At 35.4% G+C, this 27,073-nt stretch overlaps 1 protein-coding gene across 18 annotated transcripts in view; it reads left to right on the top strand.

Annotated features, from left to right (window-relative positions):
* The window catches only part of MCTP1 (multiple C2 and transmembrane domain containing 1), a 536,345-nt gene that overhangs the window by 393,746 nt on the left and 115,526 nt on the right, over positions 1-27,073 (top strand). For 15 of the 18 annotated variants that reach the window (XM_063085528.1, XM_063085527.1, XM_063085526.1 and 12 more), the window contains one exon: positions 88-207. The exons of 1 other annotated variant lie outside the window; for it this stretch is intronic. In XM_063085528.1, coding sequence (XP_062941598.1) covers positions 88-207 — 120 coding nt within the window. Of the gene's footprint in view, positions 1-87; positions 214-1,140; positions 1,171-27,073 lie in introns of those variants that run through there. 2 more of the 18 variants (XM_063085540.1, XM_063085541.1) reach the window with 2 other exon arrangements.

Below are 27,073 nucleotides of genomic sequence, written 5' to 3'. Positions count from 1 at the left end.
AAATCTCAATAAGCTTGAAGAATTTTTCAGTATATCTGATGGTTTTTCGTCTTGCAAATTCTAAAAAGATTTTCATTTTCGTTACAGCTGTTACTAAGAAACTTTATCAGAATGAAACGTTGTGTCATGGTGCTCGTCAATGCTGCATACTACGTTAATAGTTGCTTTGATTGGGATTCACCCCCAAGGAGTCTTGCTGCTTTTGTGGTATGATCATACTGTATTACTTACATTGTTATTCATTAAATTCAGTAATCATAGCTGCATGTTTCTGTGGCTATAGTAACAGTTATGTTGATATGGGCATTTTAAAACTCCTATTTTAAGACTTGAGTGGACAGATTTGCCGTGGGCAGGAACCCGATGGATTGTACAAGGTCTGAGTCCAAGAATACATCCCCCCCCACCCCTCAGATTTCCGGAATGCAAGACATCTCAGCCGGTATATAATTTTTTTCTGTGACAGTTAAAAAGTAAAATTTTACATATTGCATAATTCCGAATCCCAACAGGAGAGCCAAGAAAAGTCCTCAGTGTGAAAAATAATAATCTTGACCATCCTCAATTTGATTTTATTCATTCTACAGCTATTTTTTCAAAATATGAAAATTATTGGCAGTAGAATGCTACTTGGTAATGCTTTAATATGTGAATCAACTGGAAGTGGATGTGACCTACATAAGAGACCTTTTATTATTTCTGAGGTTTTCAGGTTTTTAACAGTTGTAAGTGAAAATTTGATCCAAATAGTCCTCTAACAATGTTCATCTTGTAGCCTTTTACTTTGATTATTTAAAAACTGCTGATGAGACCAACTGGCAGAGCTAGAAAATCCAAAAGCATACTTTCCTCTGAGCTTTAGCTGGGATTTTCTGCTCTCATGTTATTTTTGTTTATTCAGGATTTCAGTATGAAGTTTAAGTGGAGTCCTTCTTTTGAAATCCTTTATTTTATTTTCGTGTTTGTTAGAATATGAGTACCTTATGCTTCCTTATAGCTGCCAGTTAAGCAGAATACAACTTTATTATGGGAGCTGACAATAAGAGCTTTAATTATAGTAACAAATCAACATTTTAGTATTACCATTCAAATGAGTGTATGCACATCTGTTTAGTACTTTGAGTTCTGTCCTCCTCTCAGGCCTTGTATGGGACTTTCATTAAAGTCTGAGCACATGGAACAAAGAGTGTGTATGTCCCTTTGTGTTGTAAGTTACCAGAAAGTTAGGCAGCCTGCTTCCCATAGACATGTTGTTGTCTCCTTAAAGAAAGCAATTGTCATTATCATTAAGTTTTTGTTTTTTAAATCTCCTTCTCTCATTGTTCTTTTAGTAGCTCTTTCAAATAATAAATATATCAGGGTACTACTAAGAAAACTTTATTCTGATTTTTCACTAGCATACAGGCACTTTGATGTTAATGAGAAAAAAATGATACTGTGTTTCTATGTATATTTTATACTATTACTTCCAGGTTCTATGGGGCCTTATAAGAGATGCAAAAAAATTCTGCTGAAAAGGTCATGCTGCTATTTTTGATCTACTCCTTCTAAAGTCATTCCTCACAGCTGTTTGTAAAATTTGAAAACAAAGAAATGTATATAATTATATCATTTGTTCAGGAACATTCATTCTGAACACTTTAGAATGACTGTGTTATGGAAGTCTTCATAAACTTCTGGCTTCCGGAAGTCACTCATGTAAAATGAATTCAAGATGGGAAATTTTTTCACAATTTCCTTTTGATTCTAAACAGAACAAAAACCATTCAGGCACTGGGATTCTGAGAAACAGGTACATGTAGCTGATATTACTTGAGTGATTTTACTGTAAAGGAGTCAAAGTTCACTGGGGAAGAAATGTAATAATATCTCTCTTAGCTGGTGGTCAGTTTTGGATAGATTCTGTTCTATGAAACATGAGCTGAATGTAAGAGCTCTACAAAAAAAAGCAACAGGAGCAAGAAAGGTAGGAAAACGGCCTGCTGACACTAGTGAGAAAAAAGACCACAAACTACAGTGGGAACACACATGAGGAACACTACAGTAGTTTTGAGAAGAAACCATAATATTAACTGTGTTTCACTGGAAAAAAGAAGCACTAAATTACATTCTATCAAATGTGATAAAAACAACTAATAACAAAACCAAACTTCATTTATTTACCTCTGCCCTGGGAGTTCTATGAGAATGGGACTCTGCCTTTTTCATCCTGGTACTCCAGCATCATCTGCAGAGTATCTAGCAGATACTCTCCTAGCAGAGCAAGCTCCCAGTATAAATGGTTGACTAAATCAATTGACCAATGATGAACCAATCAATCATTCTGAAAATGTCTCTTATGTGGAGAAACTCATTCTTCAATGATACCAGATAAATAAGGGTTTGCTCTAATAAAGCCAGTTAGTAAATCATGATAGACATAACTTAATACTGTTGTAGCAATTTTCCCTGAAGTTTCCATTTATATTCTAAACCATTTCATAGTCATTTATCCATCATCTATTTTAACCTCAGATTAAATTCCGATAAAAAAAGATCCTTATATAATAACTACTAATATTTACTAAGCACTTACTATGTTCCAGGGAACTGTTTTTCATGAATTAATGAATTTAATATTCTCAACAACCTTATGAGGTAGACTCTATTATTTCTCCAATATACAGAAGAAAGAAACTGAAGAACAGATAAGTTAAGTACCTTGCCCAAGGCCACACAGCAAATATTATTTCCTTTCTAAAAGAGCTTTAAAATGTCTACCTTGTAATTTCGATATCATAATAATTCAGAATTTATTATAGGATTTTTATTCATCTTGTAGATATTAAATGATGTATTTTAAACCAAAATGTATCAAAGACATCACTGCATACCCAGAGCCATTTTAGGCCAGTTTATTGAAAAGAACTGCTTTCCATTAGAAGAGTCTGAGCAACAGCCCCTTGTTACAAACATATTGTTCCCATCATTCCATGTTGATGGATCATGGGTCTATGGTTATAACATTGGATCCACTTGGCCCACTTTTTCATAAATGCAGCTACCTCATGGAGCACATGCATTTGCACCGTTATACAGCTCGGTTTTAGGCCTAGATTGGTAAACTTTATAATGTTATGTGCCTTTTTTCTCTTCCATTTTATTTTTCTTTTCTAATTTACTATCCAAAAATAAATAAAGAATAATGAAATCAAAATGAAAAACAATAATTTTTTTGTCCCAATATCAATTAAAGTGGAGAACACAAGAAATGCAGGGTTACAGCAGCCCCAGCCTCTTTAGCACTATCTATGTGCTACAGGGAAGATTCCAAGCAAGCTGATGATATTAGAGGCTGAAACTCGTCTGGAAGGTGATGGATAAAATCTAAGCAAACATGTTTCTGGGAATGTCCTTGTTTTTGTGTGGTACGAATTAGGTTTTTAAATTTTGCTATGAATATTGTCTGCCGAAGAGCGGACACAGACGTGTGTATGGTGCAGAAGGCACTGCTTGTCTCGGGGAATCATCTATTGTAGATGTGAAAATGTCTCATAAATTGGGCCTAATTTTCATCAGGCTCTTGACCAGACATTTGTGTTCTTGTGGATGTCAGTGGGCGCAACATGGAAAATAAAAAAAGAGTGCACATTCTCTCTTTCTTTTCAGTACTGTCATTTCTCACTGTAATGAGCACAAAAATAATTGGACAACTGAGCTATCAGTAAAAGGACACACTTCAGTGTGCGTCAGAGAATTATTTTACAGGACAAACTTTAATCTTTAAATGTGATTGTAGATAATTTGTGGTACCATCTGTCCATTTGGAATTGTTTTAGCCTTTTCTGTCGTTATACAGTAAGTGCCGCTGTGTTTAACATTAACATTTGATATTTTACACATTTAATTTCTGTTCTGCTGTGTGGTCCTTGGGGAACGGAGCACTAGTGCTACATGAGAGAGACAAAGTATTGATCAGTTAACATTTCAGCTACATTTATGTATGTCGCAAAATTAATGAAAATGCCAGACAAAAATGTCAGAGTGCACAAAAAGGTAGAATTTAAATTTGGTACTTTAATGAAAAGTCTTAAGAGGTGCATTATCAAAAATGTCCTCTTGCCTTTAAAGTACAATTCCTAACAGAATAACTAAAGGGAGACACATACTTTACCTAGAGGAACAATGAACATGAATTATGAAGGAATGTCAACTTCCCAAGGTACCTTGTGTTCCAAAACGGCCTGTTTGAATGCTTAACTGTTAGTCATGAGGAACATTTGTTTCTGTTCATATCTGGAAGCTACACGCTTCAGCCCTCTGTCCCGACCAGCCTGTGAGGCCGGCTTCCTACCGAGATTCTCTCCCTGGGTTTTTCTTGGTATCCATGAGTTCCTTTTGTGTCAAAACCGAGAATTCTCTCTACAGCAATTCATCGAGGCCACTCTGGTTCATAACTCGTTCCTCTCTGGGTCCTTTTCAAATGCCTAGTTTTCCTTTGCTTCAAGATCATTTGTGCAGCATCTTCATTCAATCCCATTTTAGTAAAGGATCACATTCGGGACAACAGCTACTCTCAGAAAAGCTGGGCCATTATGCAGGAAGAGAGAAAAAACAGAGGTGATGTATGCAAAGAATGACATGAGACAGCTCTGTGTAGTCAAGTGATTTTTTAAAAAATGGAGGAAGCACAAGCAAAGGAGGAGGAACTGGACTGGCACAGGCGATGGGAATATAATACAGCGATCTGAAGACAATAGGCTCTTAAGGATACCTTATCGTGTTCTTCCCATGTAGAAAGGCTGCTGCTATTAAACGACCTATGAATTTCCTAAATATTATGACAAACCATAGCACATTTTAAGTGGCCTTTGTGATCAAGGACTAAAAAGGGAGCATTGTGTAAGAAGAAATATCAGTGTGAAAACAAAGGCATGTCTCTATCACCTGCAGTTTAAGTCTTAGCATTCATATTACTGAGCAATGAAATGTACGGTAATTACAGCAGACATGTTGAAGGTCACTCTGAGTTTACAGCAGAAATTTCAGTTTTGAAAATTTAATCGACATCTGTAATACCACACCAACAAAATTATGCTTCAAGTCTATGGTAGTTTTCAAATGATTTTTATAGAAGCTTTTTTTGTTGTTGTTGCTACGATTATTTTTTTTAGAGCTAGCAGAGGAATCGGACATGTCCCAGATGTAATTTTTGTTCCTTTCCCCACAAAAGCAAAACAGGAAGACCCCCAAACATCAAAGAAAGAAATACTAAAGCAAAATGATCTACAACTGATACCCCCATCCTTGTACTGATTAATTTTCTTAAAATTATGTAAATCTTAACTTCCATGCCCTTTTGCTCATCTTTCTTTATGCTTTCCCTGACATAAACGCTAGCTAAGTTTACTAAGCAAATCTTCCAATTTAACATATAAATTTTAAAGCTACATTAAACATTTTCTTCACAAATGTGCAAGTAAGGAAAGAAGAAAACCTGTATAGAATTTCATTGATTTACATTATAAACCTCCAAAGTTGCCTAAAATTCCTTTTACAAAGTTAAAAAAGTATTGACACTTAGGAGTTTCTAGTACTACAACTTTCTTTTCAGTATACAGATTATATGCCCAGTTCAGAGGGATATACTGGCACATCAATCAAGTTAATACTCAACATATACATTTTTTCCCAAATTTATCTCAATTTCAGGGAAGAATTTTTTTTCAAACATTGTCCTATGAAAAATTGTAAATTAGGTTTCCTTAAGCATTGCCTTTCACAAAACATTGTATATAACTTCTTGTAATTATGCAAGAAAACCTCCCAAGGATCACAATTTAGAAGTGGGTTGGGTTTTAGGATTAATCACTATTAGCTAAAATCAACTCTGAATCTTAGGCAGTGTAGCAAATCAGATAATAATGGAACAAAACATTTTCTCTAATCCTTCCTGAAGAATGATGCTTTAGTTCAGTTTGCAGGAGTATTTAAAGTGTAGCCATTTTTGTTTTGTTTTAATATATGTTAAATATACAATGTAGGACTTCAAATCAGCATTTAGTTCTCTTTAAATGATGCCAATGTCCTTTTTTGTTTATTTTAATAGATGTCATCAGAAGAGCTTTCTGCTCTTTGGAGAGAGGTAATCATATAAAACACAGGGCCTGCTACTCTCTGAAAAGCTCATTTCTCCTAATTTTCTATTTACAAGAAGAATGTAATCCCTATAGCAGGTCACACTCATGTTTTCTATGATCTCTGCTCTATCTCCTTGTCCTCTAACATAGGAAGTACTAAGATGCTATAATCTGGGGAAGTCTCCTTCTGTGGGTGATTTGGGGAAAATAAAATAATTTCACTTTTTTCTCAGGTATAGTGTTGTTGTGCTATATTATAATCAAATACAAATTTCTCATATCACCAGCATAATATGATACTTTACCGAATCCAAGAATTAGCCTTCTCATGAGCCTCAGTGGTGCATGCAATGAAAGTTAGGGTGGGGGAGGACACCAAAGCCTCAGTGTGGCCTTCCCCTTGCTGTATGGACCCTGTCCCACTTCACCTCAAGCTGCTTTTTGCATTACTCATCAGCTAATTTCAGCCCCCAAACTTTTATGAGACCCCCTACAGAATACATTGTATGGTTTATGTTTTACAAATGAGTTGACTAAGGATCAAAAAATCAAACAATAATAAATCAGAGATGTCTCCTGTCTGTCCCCAGATTCCTAAACCAATGTTCTTGTACTTTGAAGGATTTTCTACTTTCCAAATTCAATTTGAATTGTAACTTACATGTGTAAGACACACACGTGCTGAGCAAAGTGGCCAGCCATATTCCATTGCAACATATTGTTATATGAAGTATTTTGCAAAAAAGAAAGTTTAAATGAAGGAGATAATTATATAATTTATTTTAGTAAAATTTTCTAAAGTAAAAGTAATTACTCTTCTGAATGGTTGTAGATTGTAACAGAGATGCAATCATTAAAATACTTTAGTCATTAAGTTCACTCTTCATGTGTTTTCATGCCCCTTTGTATCAGGCAAACATCAAGTAATAGGAATAGGATATTTTTTGTTGTTTCATTTTTCTATTTTGACTAGTTGTGAAGATAAACCTTAGAATTATGAATGTATTAGAGTTAATTTATTAAGAGAGACGCTAACCCGAAATGTTAAGGAAGTTGTTCCTGTTTTTCTTTGCCCCTTCTCTTGATATCATTTTACAATATTGATTAATATTTTAACATGTATTAAGAATTGGAGATAGACAGATTATTCAATCTTTGACACAGGTAGGTCTGTGAGTATGACTCTGTGTTGCATCTTCTACTTTGTTGTGATGGCAGGGGCCCAACACCTCAGCAAATGGTAACATTTAGAGACCAGTAACAGAGTAAAGATGTTCACACCAGTCATCAGCTACTGGCTCAAAGGGGAGTAATGAAGAGAAAATAAGATAAGAGCTAAGAAGCAAGGAAAGATGGAAAGGTATACACAGATATTTGGATAAAAATAAAAATTGGCCCTGATTTTAAAAGAAGAAATAAAAGATTTTAGAGACAAAACTTGGCTTTTATTTGATCTTAAATCAATGTTCCTCAACATGTTTTCATGTTTCCCCTAAGCAGAAAGATTTCATTTAATTTAATGAGAGAAGTGAAATACTAAAGAATAAGATTTTGTCAGGAAGTGTTGAGCTTTGGAGGGCCACTAATCATTGTAATATCTAAGATTTTTTTGTTACACCCCAAGAACCAGTTTTTATCCCCTGGGTGTCATATTACCCATTGAGGATGCATACTATAAATGACATTTAAGGTAAGTTTAACCATATTTATATTCATACTCTTGGTAGTAAAGTCTAGTTAGGATTTTCTGTAGTTTACATATGATACAAGTTATTCCCATAGGGAACCAGTCTGAAGCAAGAGAACTTGTGATCTCTACACAAAAGTATTGACTACACTGGAGTCCAGTTAAAGGAAAGATTTTATTTGGCTTCATAGAGACTGAAGAATTTGATCTTTCCCCTTAAGCAAACCCACGAGAGTATTTTCTTCTCTACCCCAATTCCAAGGGTGCGTTGTTGTGCTTCACCAAACTGGAGAAGTGTGGTGGACACGAATTGAACTCTGGACTAAGTAATATAAGCTCTCTCATTATGAGGGTTTGATGGGTTCTGTTCATACATTCCACTGTATTCATGATTAACAGATAATCTTTACATTCTTAAGTGAATATCATATGTCAGAGATACAAAAGCATATTTCATTAGAATTAATTACCTATTAGATCTTCATTGGAAGGGCTGGAAAAAAAGGTATGGAACAGGAAAGTTGTTTGAAACAGTGAAGATACTTGTTCTTCTGGTGATTCTGCATGGCAAGTTATTTTTAGGAATAAAAAACATTTATTATTGCAATGTATCAACAGTATGTAAATATGTGGCGTTTTATATCCCACATAGCTATATACAAATAATTAAACTGCATTTTCCATAGTTAGCCTTCTATATAGTTCCTGCCAAATGGACTTCAGGCAATGCTTAAATATATGAGACAAGAATATTTCACCCAGTTTTGTCATAAAGTGTTGGTAAATTAAATGATATTTCCTTGAGCGAATTAGAGAGACTTTTGGATTTAATTTAAAATAAATAGATCACCAACATTAAAAGTAGTCCATTAATTATCCACAAGACAGTATACTGTGGTTGTATAGGAGAGGTGTTATTTGAGTACGTGTTATTAATAAAGTGATGGCTGACACTCAGAGAAAATTAATTCATAAATGTAGAAGTTCAGATAGCTGTTTACTTTTTTAAGTTAGGTATCAATATTAAAAATTTAAGAGACTCAGTATATACCTGGGTTTTTTTTAATTCTTTGAAACAGAGTTTGGTTCTTTCATTGCAAGAGCCTATTGCATACCTCAACCAAGAGTATGGTATTTATAACAGAGAGCTTTAACCTGGTTCTACTAACTTGACTGACTGTGCACTCTTTCCTTCATTTTTTTAAATTCTCAGAGTATGAGCCGCCAACTATAGTTTTATTTGAGTCAAATATCTTGGCTGATGTGTAGGTGAAATGGGATGTTTTTTATATAGGTTCCCAACCTCCAAACAAAACATAAAAGTCTATTTTGTGACATAGTTGCTTAAATCTTAGAACACATTTCTTCATAGTGGAAATATCATAGGTAATGATACAGCACCACTCATAAAGCCTATTGATTCCTTTGTACAGTACTAGCTGGAGAATGGAAAAAGCACATGGAGAAAGTAGATTCAATGGAATCACGGCTTAGTGCTCAGGCTGCCAGGAACACATCTGCCCCAACCTCAGCTTCAGGATAGTGCACCTTCCTAAAGGCAAAGGCAAGGGACCTAAAAAAGGAAGAGATTGTACGGGCTTTAAACAGTGCAGATGAAGTCATAGAATGTAACAACTTGAAGGGAACTTAGAGATTATTTTACAGGACAGGAGACTAAAGTGCTAAAACTAACTCACCTTCTCCCCAATTGCTAGTAATGGAAACTTCAAAGACAACAGCAATGAGAAGATAAGAATGTGAAGTTTATCAGTCAAATAGTCCTTAAGTAGAAGAAACCAGGTATCTGACATTGTCCTGTAGAATTCTAAGAGTGTAAAATTGGACTCTTGATCTTTGGTATTTTGGTTAAAGAATGTTGATCTGGAAGGGCTGGAATTGCCTACTTGCTATAGTGAATCTGTACTCACTCCGTTTAGTAGTATTCCTGCAGTTTAAGTGATAAGCGCATACCTTACGTTTCAGTGAACTTTTCTATTAGTTGAGAGCACATCACACCATAGATCCCGAAAACACTATGCAGATATGTGTGTACAGTAATAACAAACTCCTAAAGAGTTCATTGTGTGTTTAAGTAAGGTACATTTAGACAAGAAATATCATTTGACCTCTAAGTAGCATAAAGGACTTTTTTTCCAAAAGTAAATGCCGACTCATTAAGAATATATTTTCCAGGTTTCAGACAAATATATATATTCACTGAGTTACTTAAACTATGTATATTGATCCATATTGATTTAATGGTAGCTAAGATAAACCTGTCCATGGCCTAAATTTCCATTAGCCTCAAGCCAGGAAAAAAGTGTATATACTTGAATTATTTAAAAAAACTGGTGACCAGCTTTATTGTATTGCTGTCTTCCTAAATTTCCTTTAAAATTATGTAGATCCAAATTATTCCAGCATAAAATTAAACAACATAATGGAATAGTATATTCATTTACAAAGTAGTGGCAATACTAAAATAATAATTTAGGCATATTTTGAGATACCATTCAAATTTGTTGGGTGTTGCCTACTTCATCATATAAATTATGTGAGGTATGGTTTGCTATAAACTTGGTGCACCAATTTATTGCAGTTGGAGTTACTGGAGTGAAGAAAGGTAAATTAAATCATCCAAATGAGATGCTTTGAAGTCCTTAAGTAGAGGGAACTGTGGATAATTCAGACTTGAATAATATACATGATCACAACAACACAGGCCTTTGTTTCCAAGAGCTAAGTAGTCTTTCAAAATCTGTATCAGTATGAAAAAGTAATTAAATTATTAGTGGAAAATATTCTATATTAGACCTAAGAATTAGAAATAATTCATAAGGAAAAATGTCCCAACAGTGCTTGCTGAAAATATATGGCTCTTCCTCCAAAAATATGTCAGAGACATATTTGATGATACCTGGGTTCTATTTCTAACTGACTAGAATGTTTAACCTAAGTTTAAGGAACTAGGAAATAAAATAGATTGTAAACTGAAAAATGTCATTTGTCAGTATTTTTAATCCATTACCAGGGCCAGTGACAGGAAATAAATTCAGGCTGTTCTGCTTGAGATGCATTTCAGTTGCCATTAACAGGTCTTCCCCCGTTTTCATGCACACTCAATAAAGCTGCATTGAATGGCTGACTCAGATGAGTACAGCGGCAAAACTTGAAGTTAAAGCTGTAATATTGTACAAGAGACCCCTAACAGTAGTATCAGATGAGGCTGAGGATAAATGTAGTATATCAGGCATCATAAAAGGGTGAATGGGGGATACGTTTATGCCTTACTCTATCTACTACGAGATTCATACATAAGATTCACACTCATTATTCTCGTCATCTTAATGAGATCAGTGTGGGAACATTTCTCTCTTCTCTCTTGACTGTCAGAAATGGGGCACTCCATTATTTCTCCTTCCTCTCTCTGCTTTTAAGGGACTCATTATATTTTCTGGGAAGGCCAGAGATGTGAACTGGTTACAGCAGACAGCCCCGGAGTATCACATATAACAGCTTCAGGACTTTAGGTGGAAGCCACAGAATTAGTCTTTCTCTCTTGCTCTCACTCTTTCTCTCTCGCACACAATTTTATTTTCTTTCAGACTTTTATCATCTGCAGTGTTTCCCAAGAAGAGAAAAGATAATTTCTATATGTGGAGGAAAATAGGGTACCTAAGTATTACCTCTAATTGCTGTTTTCCTTCTCATCGGGTCTGTTGCCCTAATGAATTTTGCACACAATCTTTCTAAACGAAGTCTGCGTGCAATTGGTTCAAGTGTCCAAACCATAGACAAGTCCAGCCTTGAACTAAAAGGGGGAAGGAACCAACTTCTAATGCACAAATAGACTTTCAGATCTGTCAAGAAACAATCACTGTTTATAATTAAAGTTGCTAGGAGAGATTTTTATCACATTTTTAGGTCACAAATCCCCTTAATCCTTAAGGATAATAACCAGAAATTATGGAAATATCTTTTATGTGATCTATGCTATTGACCATAATATTGTAACCACACTGTTTTTGGTACTGCTTTCCTTTAGAACAAGCAACTCTTGTGTTAAAAGGTTCCCTTTAACATGATTGAAGAATTTAAAAGTAGGCATTTTTAATATTTGCTGCCGTCTTAATTATTACTTGTTTAATGCACCACTGTTAGCACAGGGATTATGAGTTAATAAAAATGTCATAATATTAGTATCTAAAACACTATATAATTTTCCCCAGGTAATGATTAACAGCATAAGGCTATATTAACAATACTCTTAGTGTACAGTCCCTAAATTTATTTGATTCTCATCTTTTAGAAAGTAATTCTATACTAAAATTTTATACGGAATTTTATATTGAAATTCAATAATAAAATGAGGGATTTAGTTAAGTTAGATAATGCAATCTTTTTAAGCATGTAAACTTTTTCCAATGGCTTACATTACATTGTTATGTAAAATATTATTCTATTTTAAAATCAGTCTGAAAGTCTTAAATGTTGTCTCAACATTCATTAGAGCAACCTTATTGAGACTCAAAAAGAGCTTATTTATCTCATCATGGTGTTTGTTAAAATAGTTGAAAAACAAAATTAATAAGCCATTAGGTCATTATTACGTAATGGTTTTGTTCCCATAGATAAATGGTTTCTTTTTCCCTCTTACTTTTTAAATGATGTCTCTCTGGCTTTGTTCTGTGGCTGCGGCAGGCTGTTAGTATGTATCTTTATACCATCAGAATGAATGAGATATATCTGTATAAATTATTGATTCACTTGAGCCTACCTCGGTAATTCAGAGCTGAAAACTCTGGCAGCTTATCTAATAGAATGATATAACTAGCAGACTGAAGTTACCTACCACAGCAACAATTGCCAGTTGGGGGGGGGGGTCAAATGCCCTTTTACCTTTATACCTGAACACCTGCAAATTGAGCTGTATCCCATTCAGAATTTTAAGAACAGGTCCATTGTCACAGGAAGTAGAGTTTGTTTCTTGGAGAAAATTATGCCAGTTCTAGTTCTGAATGAAAGACAAGGCTTTTATTACTCAAGGGATATTAGGGCTGACTGCTTTTTGGAGAAAACAAATTTGCTGTAACTTTATCTGTAATTTAGTCCTGAATGGGTGCAAATAGACTGCACATTGTATGGGGCAGAAAGAAGAAAATAGGGGTTTGTTAAAGGAATACAAGGGCTGTGTAACCATTATATTTCCGAGGGAAGTCTTATCAGAGTGGCAGGTTATAAAGGGGAATATTTTGGTTACAGCCTTAGTATCAAACACCTGTTTTGAATTTTAGTTTAGAATGACATTGGAAAAGAGAGGTTTTTTTGGTCTAAAATTGTGGATGATGAAACAGCCATCTCCAGAAAGTTACTATATAGACTTTGACTTAGAGACTGGCCCCATCCAGAAATAATGGAAATTATTGTAATTACTTCTCAAGAGATTGAATGAATGCTAGACTTGGACCTGGATGGAGTGTGTTGATCTGTTTCACTTTTATACGAAAATCAGATTCATAGCTTTATATACTCTTTCCAATTAAAAAAATAAATCCTATGCAATGTTCTTCATATAAGAGTCTTATGTTTTTCCAAGGCTGAAAGTAAGATAGATGTTTTGAGTAAGGGACAAGAAAAAGCACACTCTAACTAATGAGCCTCCAGGTCATAGAGTGTGGAGAGGACTAATGGATCACATATTATTTGGAGAAACTCATTCCTGAAGTTGCTTATCAGCTCCTTAGTCTGCAGGCTCAGTAGTTGTCATACAAACATTCATCTTTACGGTGTTGTAGTTGATCGCCAACATGGAACCAGTCTAGGTAATCAAACATCTTAGCCTTATGCTCGTTCTAAGACCCAGCCTAGTCAATTAGCACATTTTCTATTAAAAACTTAGTTGTAATAGGTCTTCATTAGCTAGCAGTTGCCATAATTGAAGAAGTTCTCAATTATTCCATACCCTACTTCATTCTCACTTCTTTTTAGAGTCCAAGGAGGAACATATCCAAGGACATTCGCAACACCCACCTCAAACAAGCTGTTAGAGGTTGATACACAGTTTAATACTCAATTTTACTTACTATGTTTGGCATATGTAACCAGGCCCTTGGGCTCTCCCTTTTTCTGTTTATTTCGTAATTTCTAGTGTCCCTTCACTGAGTAAGGAGAGAGAAGACGTCTCCTACGGGAAAGGCCCATCGTGTTAGAGATAAAGGGTCTCTAGGATGTGACTACCTTTTTACCCTTAAAACTATCCTTTCTTTCACCATTCTCCTGTCTCCCCACCAGATACCCATCTGGGCACGTCATTATGATATGGCTCTCATCATCTGCATTATGGTCCCAGACACCCTCTGCCTGCTATATTTTATGTCACCGAAACTCACCAAGGCCTTGTATCATCCCTTAGGACTTGTTCCCTGTAACTTTCAGGATGTCAACTAGACAGTCTGATGATCAAATCTGTTATCTAGGGGTGAGAATAGAGCCACCCCTAAATAACATGCATATTTAATCACTGGCCTTGTGGACAAAATATTTCTGATTTTCTTAGATATCTGAGTTCTTATTTACAAGCAGGTTTAAAAGTCTGTAATTGAGATTTCAGAGAGCAAGTAGAGCCTTACAGTAGCCCTCAGATAACACTGTGTAGGAAATTTCTAGTCCCAGCCACTGGCAGGAGTGCCCTTCTTGGTTGGTGAGAATCGTACATCTTCCTTCATTACAAAATGATAAACATAAAACAATCCAGAAGAGAATTTGTCATAAAGGTTTTCTGAGCTTGGTAGCCTCAGAGTGCTTTTCTCTGTGTAATACAAAGTAAACAAAAGCAGCTACCCTCATAAGCTTTAACAAACTGCACTTCTTAAACACAAAAACACAGGGTTAAACCTTCTCTACATAATGAAGCCTCATAGCTGTAAATTTTCAGCCACCAGAACTGCATGTGAAAAGAAAGGATAGAATCAAAGTCATACTTTACTAACATCCCTGCTGCTGTCCATTCTCTTCACCTCAGTAGAGTTCTTTCTAATGCATCCACCCTTGCTGACCAAGTCTTTGCAATTTAGATTTGTAAGCTGAATTCAATGTAAGAATATAAATTGTTTCAGGATGACAGATTACATCTGGTTTCTTCCCCCCCACAACCTCCATGTTCACCTTTATAACATTTTTTTTCAAAAAGTAATGTGGTTTAAAAATCATTTTAAGTTTCCCAACGTAAATGATAAAATCAAATATTGGATTCACAAACAATAGCCTTTATTGGTTTGTGACAAGTGATCCATCTTTTTACATTAGTGCAGCTTTCTGAACCAGATTATTTTTCATAATTGATAATTTGTGAGTCATATATTTGTTATCTGTTCTTTTATGGCTTTGAAAATAGTGAATGATGCCAAAGATCACTGAGCTTTTATAAAGAAAATTATTTTAGTATAGTTTATTGGCTGGCATTTTCTGAAAGTATGTTACCAGTAAGTTTTGCAGAGAATGTAACAAAGATATAAGTAACATCCCTTGCTAGAAAGAGACTTGATAGATCTAGAATTCACATTTAATGTGAATTTAGTTTTAGAATTCATTCATGTTTAGCATGAGAACAATGAAAATGCACAAATAAGAAAAAAAATGTTAAAGGTAGTTCTGCAAGCTGATAGTTTTGTTACATTTATGGGCAATTTTCTCAATACACAATTCACATTAAAACATAGTAGGTTTCCTTGCTATGAGCATTACAATTATGCCAACAGAATAATGGCATTATTTCATAAATCAATAATTTTAGTTGATTTTGATAGATAGCTTTAGGATAAGTATCCACCAACTATAATACAATTTTCATTATTTAATTTTATATTTCATTCCTAAAGCCTTCTAAAATGCAATGGGAATAGTCTTACCTTTATTACAGTTTATAATTATGTTATGGTAGGGTTAAGGACTTTACATATGAATTTATTTGCCCCAAGTAAATAATAATAAGGCCTTTAAAATCTAGTTTGCCTAAGAGGGCAATATTAAGCTTTTTTTTACCCCTAATTAATAATTCTCCCACACATCTTAAATATTCTCACTAATTCTGTTCACAATTACACTGACTGATAAAAGCATAAGTCAGCTGGAAAAGTAACAATCTAATTTACTGAGAACTATATAAAAGGAAAAGTATTTCTAGATAAATTAATAATTTCACAGAAAACTTACGATTCTGCTTTTAGAAATTATATCATTCTGTCCTCAATCTTTATTAAAATTTCTCCTAAACAAATTAATTATAGAGAACTATTTCTAATAAAAAGATTATCTACTTAACTAAAATAAAACTGAGATCATTTAATCATTATATAATTATATTATTATTACATACAATTAAACACTATATATGAAACATTTACTCTTCAGGAGGGTCTAATAGTAGAGGAAAAAAAACCACCTGTAGGTTAATGCCTTCACTATAGCCACTTTTAAAGTTACAGATTCTACTACACATATTTATTACATCACCTAATTGGTTAAAATTCATACTTGAGTTAAGAGAAATGCTGAACAATATGCAGTTGTTTATAAATCAAAATAAACTAGCATATTTATTTCTAGCAAATGCCTTCTCTTTGATGATTTTCTTCTGTTTGAACTCTAATTGAATTTCATCTAAGATTATCACCTCTAAATATTTCAAAGAAATAATTAAAATTTTTATTTAAAACTAAAATTAAGTAAAAGAATGGTATTCTTTTTTCATGCAACGTGAACATGTGCTAAAATGTGTTTAAAATTGAGGATGTGTAGAACATCTTCATCAGATAGGCAAGCAGCATGTTTGAACTACCACAAATAAGTATGATCAATATGTTTCAATAACAAAGGAATGTGCAAACTATACACTTAGTAGTATTAAAGACAGATAACTTTTTGTGTATCTTAGAAAATGTTGACATTGCTATTTAGCATCTATCACACTATGGGAAGAACTCACTCTACCTTCTCAGATGTTTCACTGGCCTCATCTATGGCATGCACAGTGATGGTGGGATATGTTTATTTGTACATATGGAGTGACAGACTGTTGATGTGTTTTAACCATAATATATTATTCAGTTTTGAAACCTACACTCTTTAGAGTTGAAATTTCTTTATAATTAAAGGGAAGATGCATGTCTAATAACTTGCATTATATTTGTAAAGATCTGCATTGTTAGTCACGCTCCATATTTTAGAAAATGTGGGATATTATATAGATTACTGAAAATTCAATGTTAATTTGATATTTTTTGCCAGTGAAAATCAAAGTCCTTTATTGTAAGATGGCCTAACATCTGAACTTCATATCCAAAATTTCCTATATTTTCTTGAAGAAATATAGTTTTAAAATATACAATCTCTAGATTACTCTAAATATTGAATGTAGATAGTTTTGAACAAATAAATTTTAAAAGCGTTATAGAGGCAGGGAGAATGTAATATAAACTGTCCCTTCTCCCCACCACCACTGCCTCATGAGGTTTGTTCAAATCAGGGAAACTAATTCCAAATTTTGTGATTGAGCACTCTACCCCAAACAATTAAAATTATCAATGTACATTCTATAAAGGATCTATGTATAAAATCAATATGGATTTAAGTCCGGCCCATGTATCACTCGGGAGAGTGAGGTGGTGATAACACTAAGGCCATGGGTTCAGATCCCATATAGGGATGGCTGGTTAGCTCACTTGGGAGAGCGTGGTGCTGACAACACCAAGTCGAGGGTTAAGATCCCTTTACCGGTCATCTTTAAAAACAAAAAAATCCATATGGATTTAGAGGTATTATGGTACATTATTGAAAGAGAACCTTTTCCCCATTAGAAAAGCAGTTTACATTTTTCAGAAGATAAACCTTCAAGAGAAAAAAAGAGAAGTTATGCAAAAACTAAAACTGGCTTGTGGTTTTAAAACAAAAACTGTCAATGCACATACCAATGTGTATTGTGCAATCTTTGCGTGCTCCTGGGCTTATCTACTTGTCAATAATTTACATGCCATTATATAAAATTGTTTCTCTCTTTTCCCCCTCCACACCAATTGTCTTGTATGTCATTCTGCAGTTTGGCCAGTAGGTAGCAATCTTGCACCAGAAAAGCTGTCCATTTACTCATTTATTTAGGCTGGAAAAAGCTTACACCATTACAGATCTGTTAAATATAAGCAGTGTTATTTGCATAAATTCCAGACTTTAATGATGATCTGTGGTCTTGAAACAGTGGCCTACAGATTACTTATGCAGTTGTTTGGCCTCAAAGTTCACGATATTGCTCAGAGGTGACTTCACTTTGCATTGTGACCTCATGTAGGTGGGAGGCAGCAGAATGGTTGGGTGCATAACCTGGCATCTTGAAAATCATGAGGCTTCTTGTCTGAAATGTATCGCTTTGTCTCTCATACAGCCTTTCAGATAAAAAGAAATCCACAAATCTTTTAAAATATAGTACTTATTTAGCAAAGATTACAAAAGGGCTTCTGAGTCAGGCACTCTCTTGCATTCAGTGAGGTAATGCTGTTAGTACCTCAGAACCTTTTACCAGTTCAGACCTGTTTAATCTTACTTCTATTAAGAAATAGTTAAAAGCCTAAAGGACCAGCATAGTTACTGTGAGTAGTTATTTTTAAATAAATACTGCAAAGTGCCATTGTTTATATATTTTTTAGATGGCAAAGAAGATAATTTCCCTCTTTTTTTGCAGCAGTTTTTTGGACTTAGAGACAGCAGTGTATTAATTCAAACAGTTGCAGAGCATGTGTTTCATACCACAATGTACCTTTATTTCTAATTTGTGGGTTGAAAATAGTACATGATGTTTTTAGAATTGTAACTTTTGGTTTATTTCAGAAAGATAATCTTTTGTTAACAGGGCTATGAGGGGTATTCAAAAAGTTCATGGGAGGATTCTTATTATGTTTTAATTCATTTTTTCCACCAATTTTTTGAAGTCCCCTTGTATTTGTCCAATTTTGATCTACTTTCATTCTGCCATTCCTTTCCTCATCACATTGGCTGAGTGCCTACCAAATGGCCAGGCCCTGTTCTAGATTGGAATTCTGAGCTGGTTACTACCTGCCCCCTATGAAATAGACAGAGGTAGGGTACAGAGGAGAAGAGACACTTGAGCTGGTTCTTAGAGGATGAATAGGAGTTTAATGGTAAAGAAGGGTAAGAAAGAGCATTTTAAGCAGAAAGAACAAACAGCACATATTTATTAATATGTATTGCTAGAAAAGGTTTAATCAGCACCCAAATAATAATTATCACTTCCAGAACAAAATATTTGTTTTGTTCTATTTTGATCATTACTATCGAAATATTAGGTAATTGAGAGCCTGGGAAATTTTTTATATTTTATTATAGTCATATCTTACTGAGGAGGGAAATCAGTTTTAATTACACTAAAATCTCATCAACATATTTTACTTTTAGGTAATATATCACACCTATAAATGTCTAATTCCATGATGTTTCTGTGGCATTCAAACAACTTTAAACCCTCATTTCCATGTATATTAATTTGCTATCAAGGAATCCGTTGTTAGCGAATGGAACCTAATTTATATTAGGAATCATTTGAAAAATTTGTTTCTGAATAATTTTATTTCTTAATATGGAAAATTATATTTAGGTGGGAGAGGCACTAACCTTTGAATGTCAACAACTATGTCAACATATTCCAAACTGTCAGTATTTTAAGTTTCAGGCGTCGCCCAAAAATTAGCAATATAGTTAATCTTATTTTGCAGAAATTATCTTAAATTTCTAGAAATTGTGTCATCATTTACCTCCTTTGTTCATAAAGCTTCCACTACTTAACTTCTCTGAAGTTTGAAATTAATCCGATCATAATAAAAAATCTATGGCTGTGATTGCATTTTGGATCCACTATGCCTATGTTTTTATAATACAGTACCTGTGAAGGTTACAGAGTGCAGTTTCGGGAACAAGAAGAGCTTGTTGTTTGTGAGCAGTAGCCTTTGATTCCATGGATCAGTGGTTATTAGAGCTGCAGCTGGTTCACAGCAAATATTCACATCTTAAGTGGTTAGATAGAGAAGTCATTTTCTCACAGGGTGACCCTCAGGGCTGTAGGGTTGGGGGAGAAAGCTCAGAAAGAAGTAACTTGAGTGACTAAGAAGTTTTGAAGAGACTGGCAAAATTGGGACAAGAAAACTAACTTTAATGTGGTAGGGAGTCTTCTTCATTTCTTAAGGTTACATATTTGATTTTAGATACTTTATTTTTCCAAGACTTTCTGGCTGAAAGACTCAATGACGTGTTCTTTATTAAGTGTAGTTGATTTACATGTCAATTTTAATCAGATTCAGGCATAGTTGTAAATCATTATTTTTTAGTATGCTCTTTTCAACTCTGAAAATGTTCTTCCTATTAACTACTAATGTAGATCATCTGACAGCCTTTCTCTCCACCTGCTCACTACCCCCTCCCCAAACGAAGGCTTAGGCTAGGATACCAAACAGGTGGAGGACCTGCAGTTTCAAGGGATCAGTCTTATCTGAGCTAAATGAGGCTGAAGTTGCAGATGAAAATAGGAGAGTGGAAAAACAGGTGCTTGAGCAGGTGGGTTTGTGATCTTTTGCCATTACACTGGTTCTCATAGTTTTAGAACAATTGCAAGAAGCAACAGAGATCCCTCTGTTACAGAGACGTCTGGGGCACCCTCGCACCAGGCACTGACCCTGAGGGGTGATGAACTTGACTTGGTGGGGATGATATTTCCCTCTCTCTCTAATTTACCCCACTCCAACATATGTATATAAATACAAATACACACATTGCTGCTTCTTAATATGGTCAATAAAGCTTTTTTTTCCCCCCAGATATTCCTTCCCATGTGTTGGAGAGGGATACATAACAAAGAACCCATCCTTGTTCTTTGTCAAGCCCCAGAGATCCCGTTTCCAGAGGAATAATATATATACATCTCAGAACTAAGGAAAACATCAGGAATTTGTCTCTTTATTTCTTCATTTTCTCAGGAGATATGATAATACCCATAGAACAGAAACAGAAGTGTAGAAAAAGACTTAGACCTGGTACCACACAGGAAAATCAAATTTCTCTCTTACCAGCTAAAATAATAAATGGGTTCCACTTTTGAGAGATAAATAATTATTACGCTGATTAATAAGACTGTAATGGCAGAGTGCATGGAACTTTGATTAAGTTCTTAGTAGAATGATCCTCAGCCTTTGGTGTATATACATATCACCTGGGGATCTTGCTAAAAGCCAGATTGTAATTCAGCAGGGTAAGGGTAGAGTTTCCAGGTGATGGTGATGCTTCTAGTAGGGAACATGGAACACAAAAATGTCAGTGATCTAGCACATAAATTCTCAAATTTTAGCATGTTTCTGAATCACCTGGAAGGCTCTTCATAACATAGGAATCTGAGCCCTGTTCTCAAGTTTTCTGATGCAGTAGGATGGGAGTGGGGCTCAAGAATGTGTACCTCTAACAAGTTTATAGATGCTGCTGATGCTGGTCCAAGGATCATATTTTGAGAATCACTGGTCTCCTACAATCCACTCTACCGGATGTTCATTAGAATTGCCAAGGGTGCTTTAGGAGAATGCACGCACGCACGCACGCACGCACACACACACACACACACACACACACACACACACGGCACAGTTCATGCCCTTCAACGACTCTGGTGGGTCAAAGGCATGATGAGTAAAACCCAACTTCCCATGGGTTTTCTAATGTGAAACCAGACTAGAGAGCCCAGCTGGGTTCCATCCACAGAATGATATATATAACAAATTGGAAAAGGAAGAACTGAATCAAGAGAGAAAAGGAGACAGAATCTCAAAAAAGGGAAAAAAAGAAACCAGAAATCAGTGTGAGAGGAGGGGAAAGAAACAGTGACAATCCATTTTTTAATCATCAATGTAAAGTCAAACCTGTGAGTGAAGGAGGTTCAGAAGAATGTTCTTACAGCTGGCAGTTGGGGAGCTGCCAGGATTTCACTGAGGCTGACATCCTGACACCCTTCAATCCACCTTCCTCTTGCAGTGCCTCCTGCATGCCTCTCTGCCACTTTAGACCCAGAAGGAAAAGCAAACTCTTAAAGTGGAACCCACAGGGTTTAGTGCCTGTAGAGAGGATGAGTGCGGCTATGGAAGTAAATTGATGAATAAAAACAAACATCCACAAGTTTGTTAAGATCTTTTAAATTTTCTTATCTCTCCAATTCCTTTTATTTCATGTTCTTTTATTTATTGAGACATAATTGATTATACCTATCTGTGGGGTACAGAGTTGAATATCAATACCTGTGTGCAATATGTGATGCTCAAATCAGGATAATTAGTATATTCAGCAGTGTACAATGTAATTCTAATTCCTTTTTAATAATGAAAAACGGAAAACCTTGTCAGTTCCCAGTATCACTGATGGCAGTGTTAATAGGGGAATGGGGGGACATCCAAGAAGCAGAATGAAGCAAAATATAGGAGGAGGAGGATCTTGCATAGCCTCTTTTAGTACTTGGTATCTGTTCTATTTAAAATAGACTGAGCAGCTTCTTCCAGCTAATCATTCTTGGTTAATATTTGGACAGATAGCAAAAACAAACAAACAAACAAAACCCTTTATTTTTGCAAGAACATGACCTTTCTCTCTACTTAATAAATCAGTCCGTTTTTTCATTCAGATATGCTGGTCTCACGTTGCCAATTGTCAGAACCCGTGAACTCTTCTTCTGTTGTATCCAGTTCAAAGCAATCTCTTACTTGCATTTACATGACGCTTTTCAGCTTTAATATTTTGTTGATGCTCTTATTTTCTAGATAATCACTCTAAAATTCATGTAAGGAGGCACAATTGATGGCCCCCACAGCATTGTTAATGATTCATTGTTTTTTGAAAGATATTTAAAATAAAATTTCACTGATTAGAATCAACTTCGAGGAAAGCCCAAGTCCATTATCTAACCCCAACCTAGCATCCTAACCTTATTTCTTACGTATAATTCTTTCCTTTCCAACCCATACATTCATCTTCTAGACCAGAGTTGGCAGACAAATTGCCTCCATTCCATCACCTATGATGCCCTTTCTCATGGCACACTTTATAAATTGGTCACAGCACATGTGCTTACATACACACACACACACACACACACACACACACACACACACACACACACACACACACACACACACACACACACACACACACACACACCTGTAATCCTCAGAAAAACACTCCGAGTAGCCATTACCAGTTTTTTACAGCTGATTCTCATGACGAACCTATTGGCTATTAACTCTTTATGAAAGTGTCTGTCTGCCCTCCTGAATTGGTGCCTCTAAAGGATGGAGAATATGTCGCATTTGTAATTCTACTCAGTATGTGGCAGAGGGCTTTTTACATAGCAGATTCTCAATGTCAATGCATTTTTCTTGAACTTTATTTTGTAGGCTAGTCTAAACTGATAAGTAATATATTTTACAGAATTTTTTACATGTAGGTTTTATTTTTCTTAATAAACAGTATCTCGACAGGTAGAAAGCAAATTATAGCCAAGCAGAATTACCCTGAATTAAGACTGAGTTCTAGCTATTTTGGATACAAACAATATAGCAAAACAAAAAGAAGTTTCTCAAATCCAAAGTAAATGCTCTCTCCCCAGAAATTCTTTTTATGTGATTATAATTTTCTTTAGTGAGCCCTTTTATCAGGGCAAAAAATCAATGGCAACTCTAAATTTTCACAAAGCCTGACAATAGAGTTTTCACCAATGGTCTTTTCCATATTTTTCCATCATGTTTCAGTAAAAAAAAAAGGAGGTGGCTGAAACCACTTTATTTATTCATTTGAAATATTCTACTATCATGATTTTTAGATAAATTGCTTATTTATTAGCATCTATAACATTCACTTTGAGGAAGAACATTTTAAAGTAGTTAGATTTGTTTTATTCTTAATATACTGCAAAGATAATAAGAAGGAATTGTTTGTGGTCCTTTATTCCTTGAGGATTTTTTTTCCAAAACATATTACTAAGTAATAACTTTGTTAAAAATCTAAATAAGTCAGAAAGATGAAATTAATGTGAGTAGATACAAAAGACTGTAGCTGTTTTTTAGACGATACAATCTATATGTTAGCATTTAATGAAGAGCTTGTTTGCTTATGAAGTAAAACATTCCCTTTTTCATCGTCACAATCTATAGACTACATGAGTGTGTGTAATTTTGTTGTGGAAGGAAACACAAAATCAAGTAAAAAGCTTTCTTAACTGGAATACTAATCGTTTCTCAGTAAGTTTCCCTAATGTCTTCAGGGGGAAAAAAAGACCTTAGCACCTTTTAATTTTGCAGCTGTTTTTACACTTTTATTTCCTCTTCTTTCCTCCCACATTTACACAAAACCTTCTCAAGTCTCTTTTAAGCACCGCAGCAACTAAATCAATCCTAAGTGGCAAGCACTTCTAACAGCCTTGAGCATGACTGTGTGTTAATTAGCTCCAGTAGATGATCCGCCGGTGTGTGGTGGAGTGGTGGTGGGAACTTTTCAATGTACAGAGAGTGCTGAGGATTTCATGTTTATTTTCATGTATTGAGGCAAATTCTCAGTATGTCTTCAAATTATCTCCTTGGGGGTGTTTTTCCTGAGCTAATCCTGACAGAATCTTTCTGTCAGATATGCCCATCATCAAGAACAGTAGAACGGTGCACATACAGGAACCTCTGTGCTCGGGGCTGTATGCAAATTTAATGCCCAGCTCATTTCTGTTTCTCTTACATGGATGACAGACGTTTTAACAATGTGTTCCACATTTCCCTCTGGGAATCTAGTTGGAATCCTATATGTATATGAGTGCATATATACATCCATTCAGAATGTGTCTGAATACAATATGGGAAACATATACACATAGAAATGTGTTTATGTATGTACATATAAGCACAATTTATTATAAATAATGTGGATATTGGGATGCATGAGTGAAGATAGGAAAGAGTCAAGCTGCTCTTGATCAGAGATGTGTCTACATCCCAGGGAGACTAATCAGTTGCTGAAAAATGGGTAGGGTAGAAGAACTGATAAACAAATCTATACTGATTATAATTTCACAACATTTGGGGTGAGAGTTGTGCCACTAGGAAATGGTGAGTAGGAACGGCATAGAAAACCAGCTTTATTTCTCAGCTATTATTAATGGAAGGAAATGATATCCTAAGACCTTTTCCAATCAAAATGCCAATCTTTGTGACTGACCATAGATTTGTGACTTAAGTTACCTCTGGCATCATTGTGTCTGAGGTTGCCCACGCATTAAGTACTTTCTTTGCAGTGACATTCTTTTATTTTCCATGGCACCTTTCCATCCTGAGGATGTGACTTTGGATCCCTGTCTCCATTCCCTGGTGAACTGGGCTGGCAACCCCAGAAGGACAAGGAGAGAGCTTCTCTACTTGTCTCCTATAAGCCTAGGATGCTTGCCAGGCAGGCAGCTCTGTGCTTTTCTGTCTCCTGTGGCAGCCCAGTGTCAAAGATGCTTCCCCATGGTGAGCACCTACTCTGTGCCAAGTATTTAGCTGTTTGATCTGAAATGGCCAAATGGCCACTAAGAATGGTACTCTGCATCAACAACTCCCCTCCCTCCCAAAAAAGACATTCAACTCAAATAAACATAAATGCCCAGCAAAAACAGGTTCCTTAATATTCAGATGAGATCGGGCACGTTCAAGGTGGTATGTCCGTAGACAGGTTCCTTAATATTCAAATGCAGCTTCAAAACCAACCCCCTAGCTTACCTTCCAGGTAGCAATATTGCCTTTATGGTAATTAAGCGATATTGGTGTCTAGATGATATTGCAAATTCTAGACGATTTGTTCTTATAAGAATACTTGAGTCTTGTAACAGAACTCCATAAATCCAGTGAGTTTAAATCATTTGCTCCAATAACACATGGCTAGTAAGCCTTAATCAGTCTGGGTATTTGATTACTAAGTGGGATGTTTTTTTCTTTCCCAACTCAAAATAAGAAATAGAGAGAAAACAAAGGTGCTACATAGAAAGGATGAGATCCTTAAGAAACGCAGACCAGCAGAGGAGACTGAAAATCCCAATCAAGTGGTCCCAGTAGGGGTTAAAATATCTTCTCACATTATAAGCTCTCCTCTTGGAAGATCTAAACAAAGCCTTCTTACACTCACCTTCCCATGCCCCTACTGTTGCAACTAAGAAATAAGACAGGAGAAAAGGAGTAGCTCTTTGTCATAACCCCATTCCTTTCTAGATATCCCAGTCTTCTCAATTTTGTCTGGTTTCTCCTTTGAATACAGTTTTGCATTCTTAAAGGAGGTTCCCTCTTCTTTGTTTCTTTCACTGTCAGACTTACTTAGATGGCTCCAAGAATCCCCCTGAGAGCTGGGGAAAGGTGGGTTTTCTCCCAGCTACATTGCCTGAATTTAAATGGGTGTCACATACAACCCAACCCAGTTCTAGCATATGAGATTCATTTATGGCGATTCCAGGTTGATTCAAAGGACTGGGCTCTGTATCCCCTATGGGGACACATACAGCCATATTTCCAGTGCTTCATCTGAGGTCATTGCTCTAGATCTCTAATTATCACCAGAAGACATAATTAAGTACTGAATCAAGGGTATAGAAAGTCCTAGAATTTGATTTGTGAATTAGTTTCTTTCAATTGAATGAATATTTATTGATCATATATTATATGCTAGGCAGTGTGCAAATGTTATCATGTGATCTTTATAATCATCTTTTAAAGAAGGTGCTGTTTTTTTTATCATTACATGGAAGAGGAAATCATAGCTCTGAAAGAGAAATCTGCCTGAGATCATAGAGTTAGGAAGTGCCAGAGCCAGACTTCAAAGCCATTGTTTGGGTTTGCTTCTCAAGGCTTCCCTGATACCCCATTGTCAGTGGAGGAGAATGAATATCCATCCCAGGGAGGCCTGGATGGGCCCAGCCTGAGAAAGACCATGGTGGGCCAGAAATTTTTCTGAAGTCCCTTGTATTATTTTAAAATATGAGGGCACTTCAGAAAGTTCATGGAAAAATAGAATTAAAAGATAATATGAGTTGTTCCATGAACTTTTTGAAGACTCCTCGTATATATAATTTAGCCATTCTATTCTGAAATTTTTTAATGCTTATTTTACATCTTCTTAATATTACTACCAAGGAAAGAAAAGTTTCCTATCTTGCTTAGCCTTATCTCTGCAT

This window comes from Cynocephalus volans, chromosome 2 (genome assembly GCF_027409185.1).
Source record: "Cynocephalus volans isolate mCynVol1 chromosome 2, mCynVol1.pri, whole genome shotgun sequence".
Taxonomy (NCBI): Eukaryota; Metazoa; Chordata; class Mammalia; order Dermoptera; family Cynocephalidae; genus Cynocephalus; species Cynocephalus volans.
The sequence above is the reverse complement of the archived record's forward strand: the minus strand, read 5'-3'. Positions and strand labels throughout refer to the sequence as shown.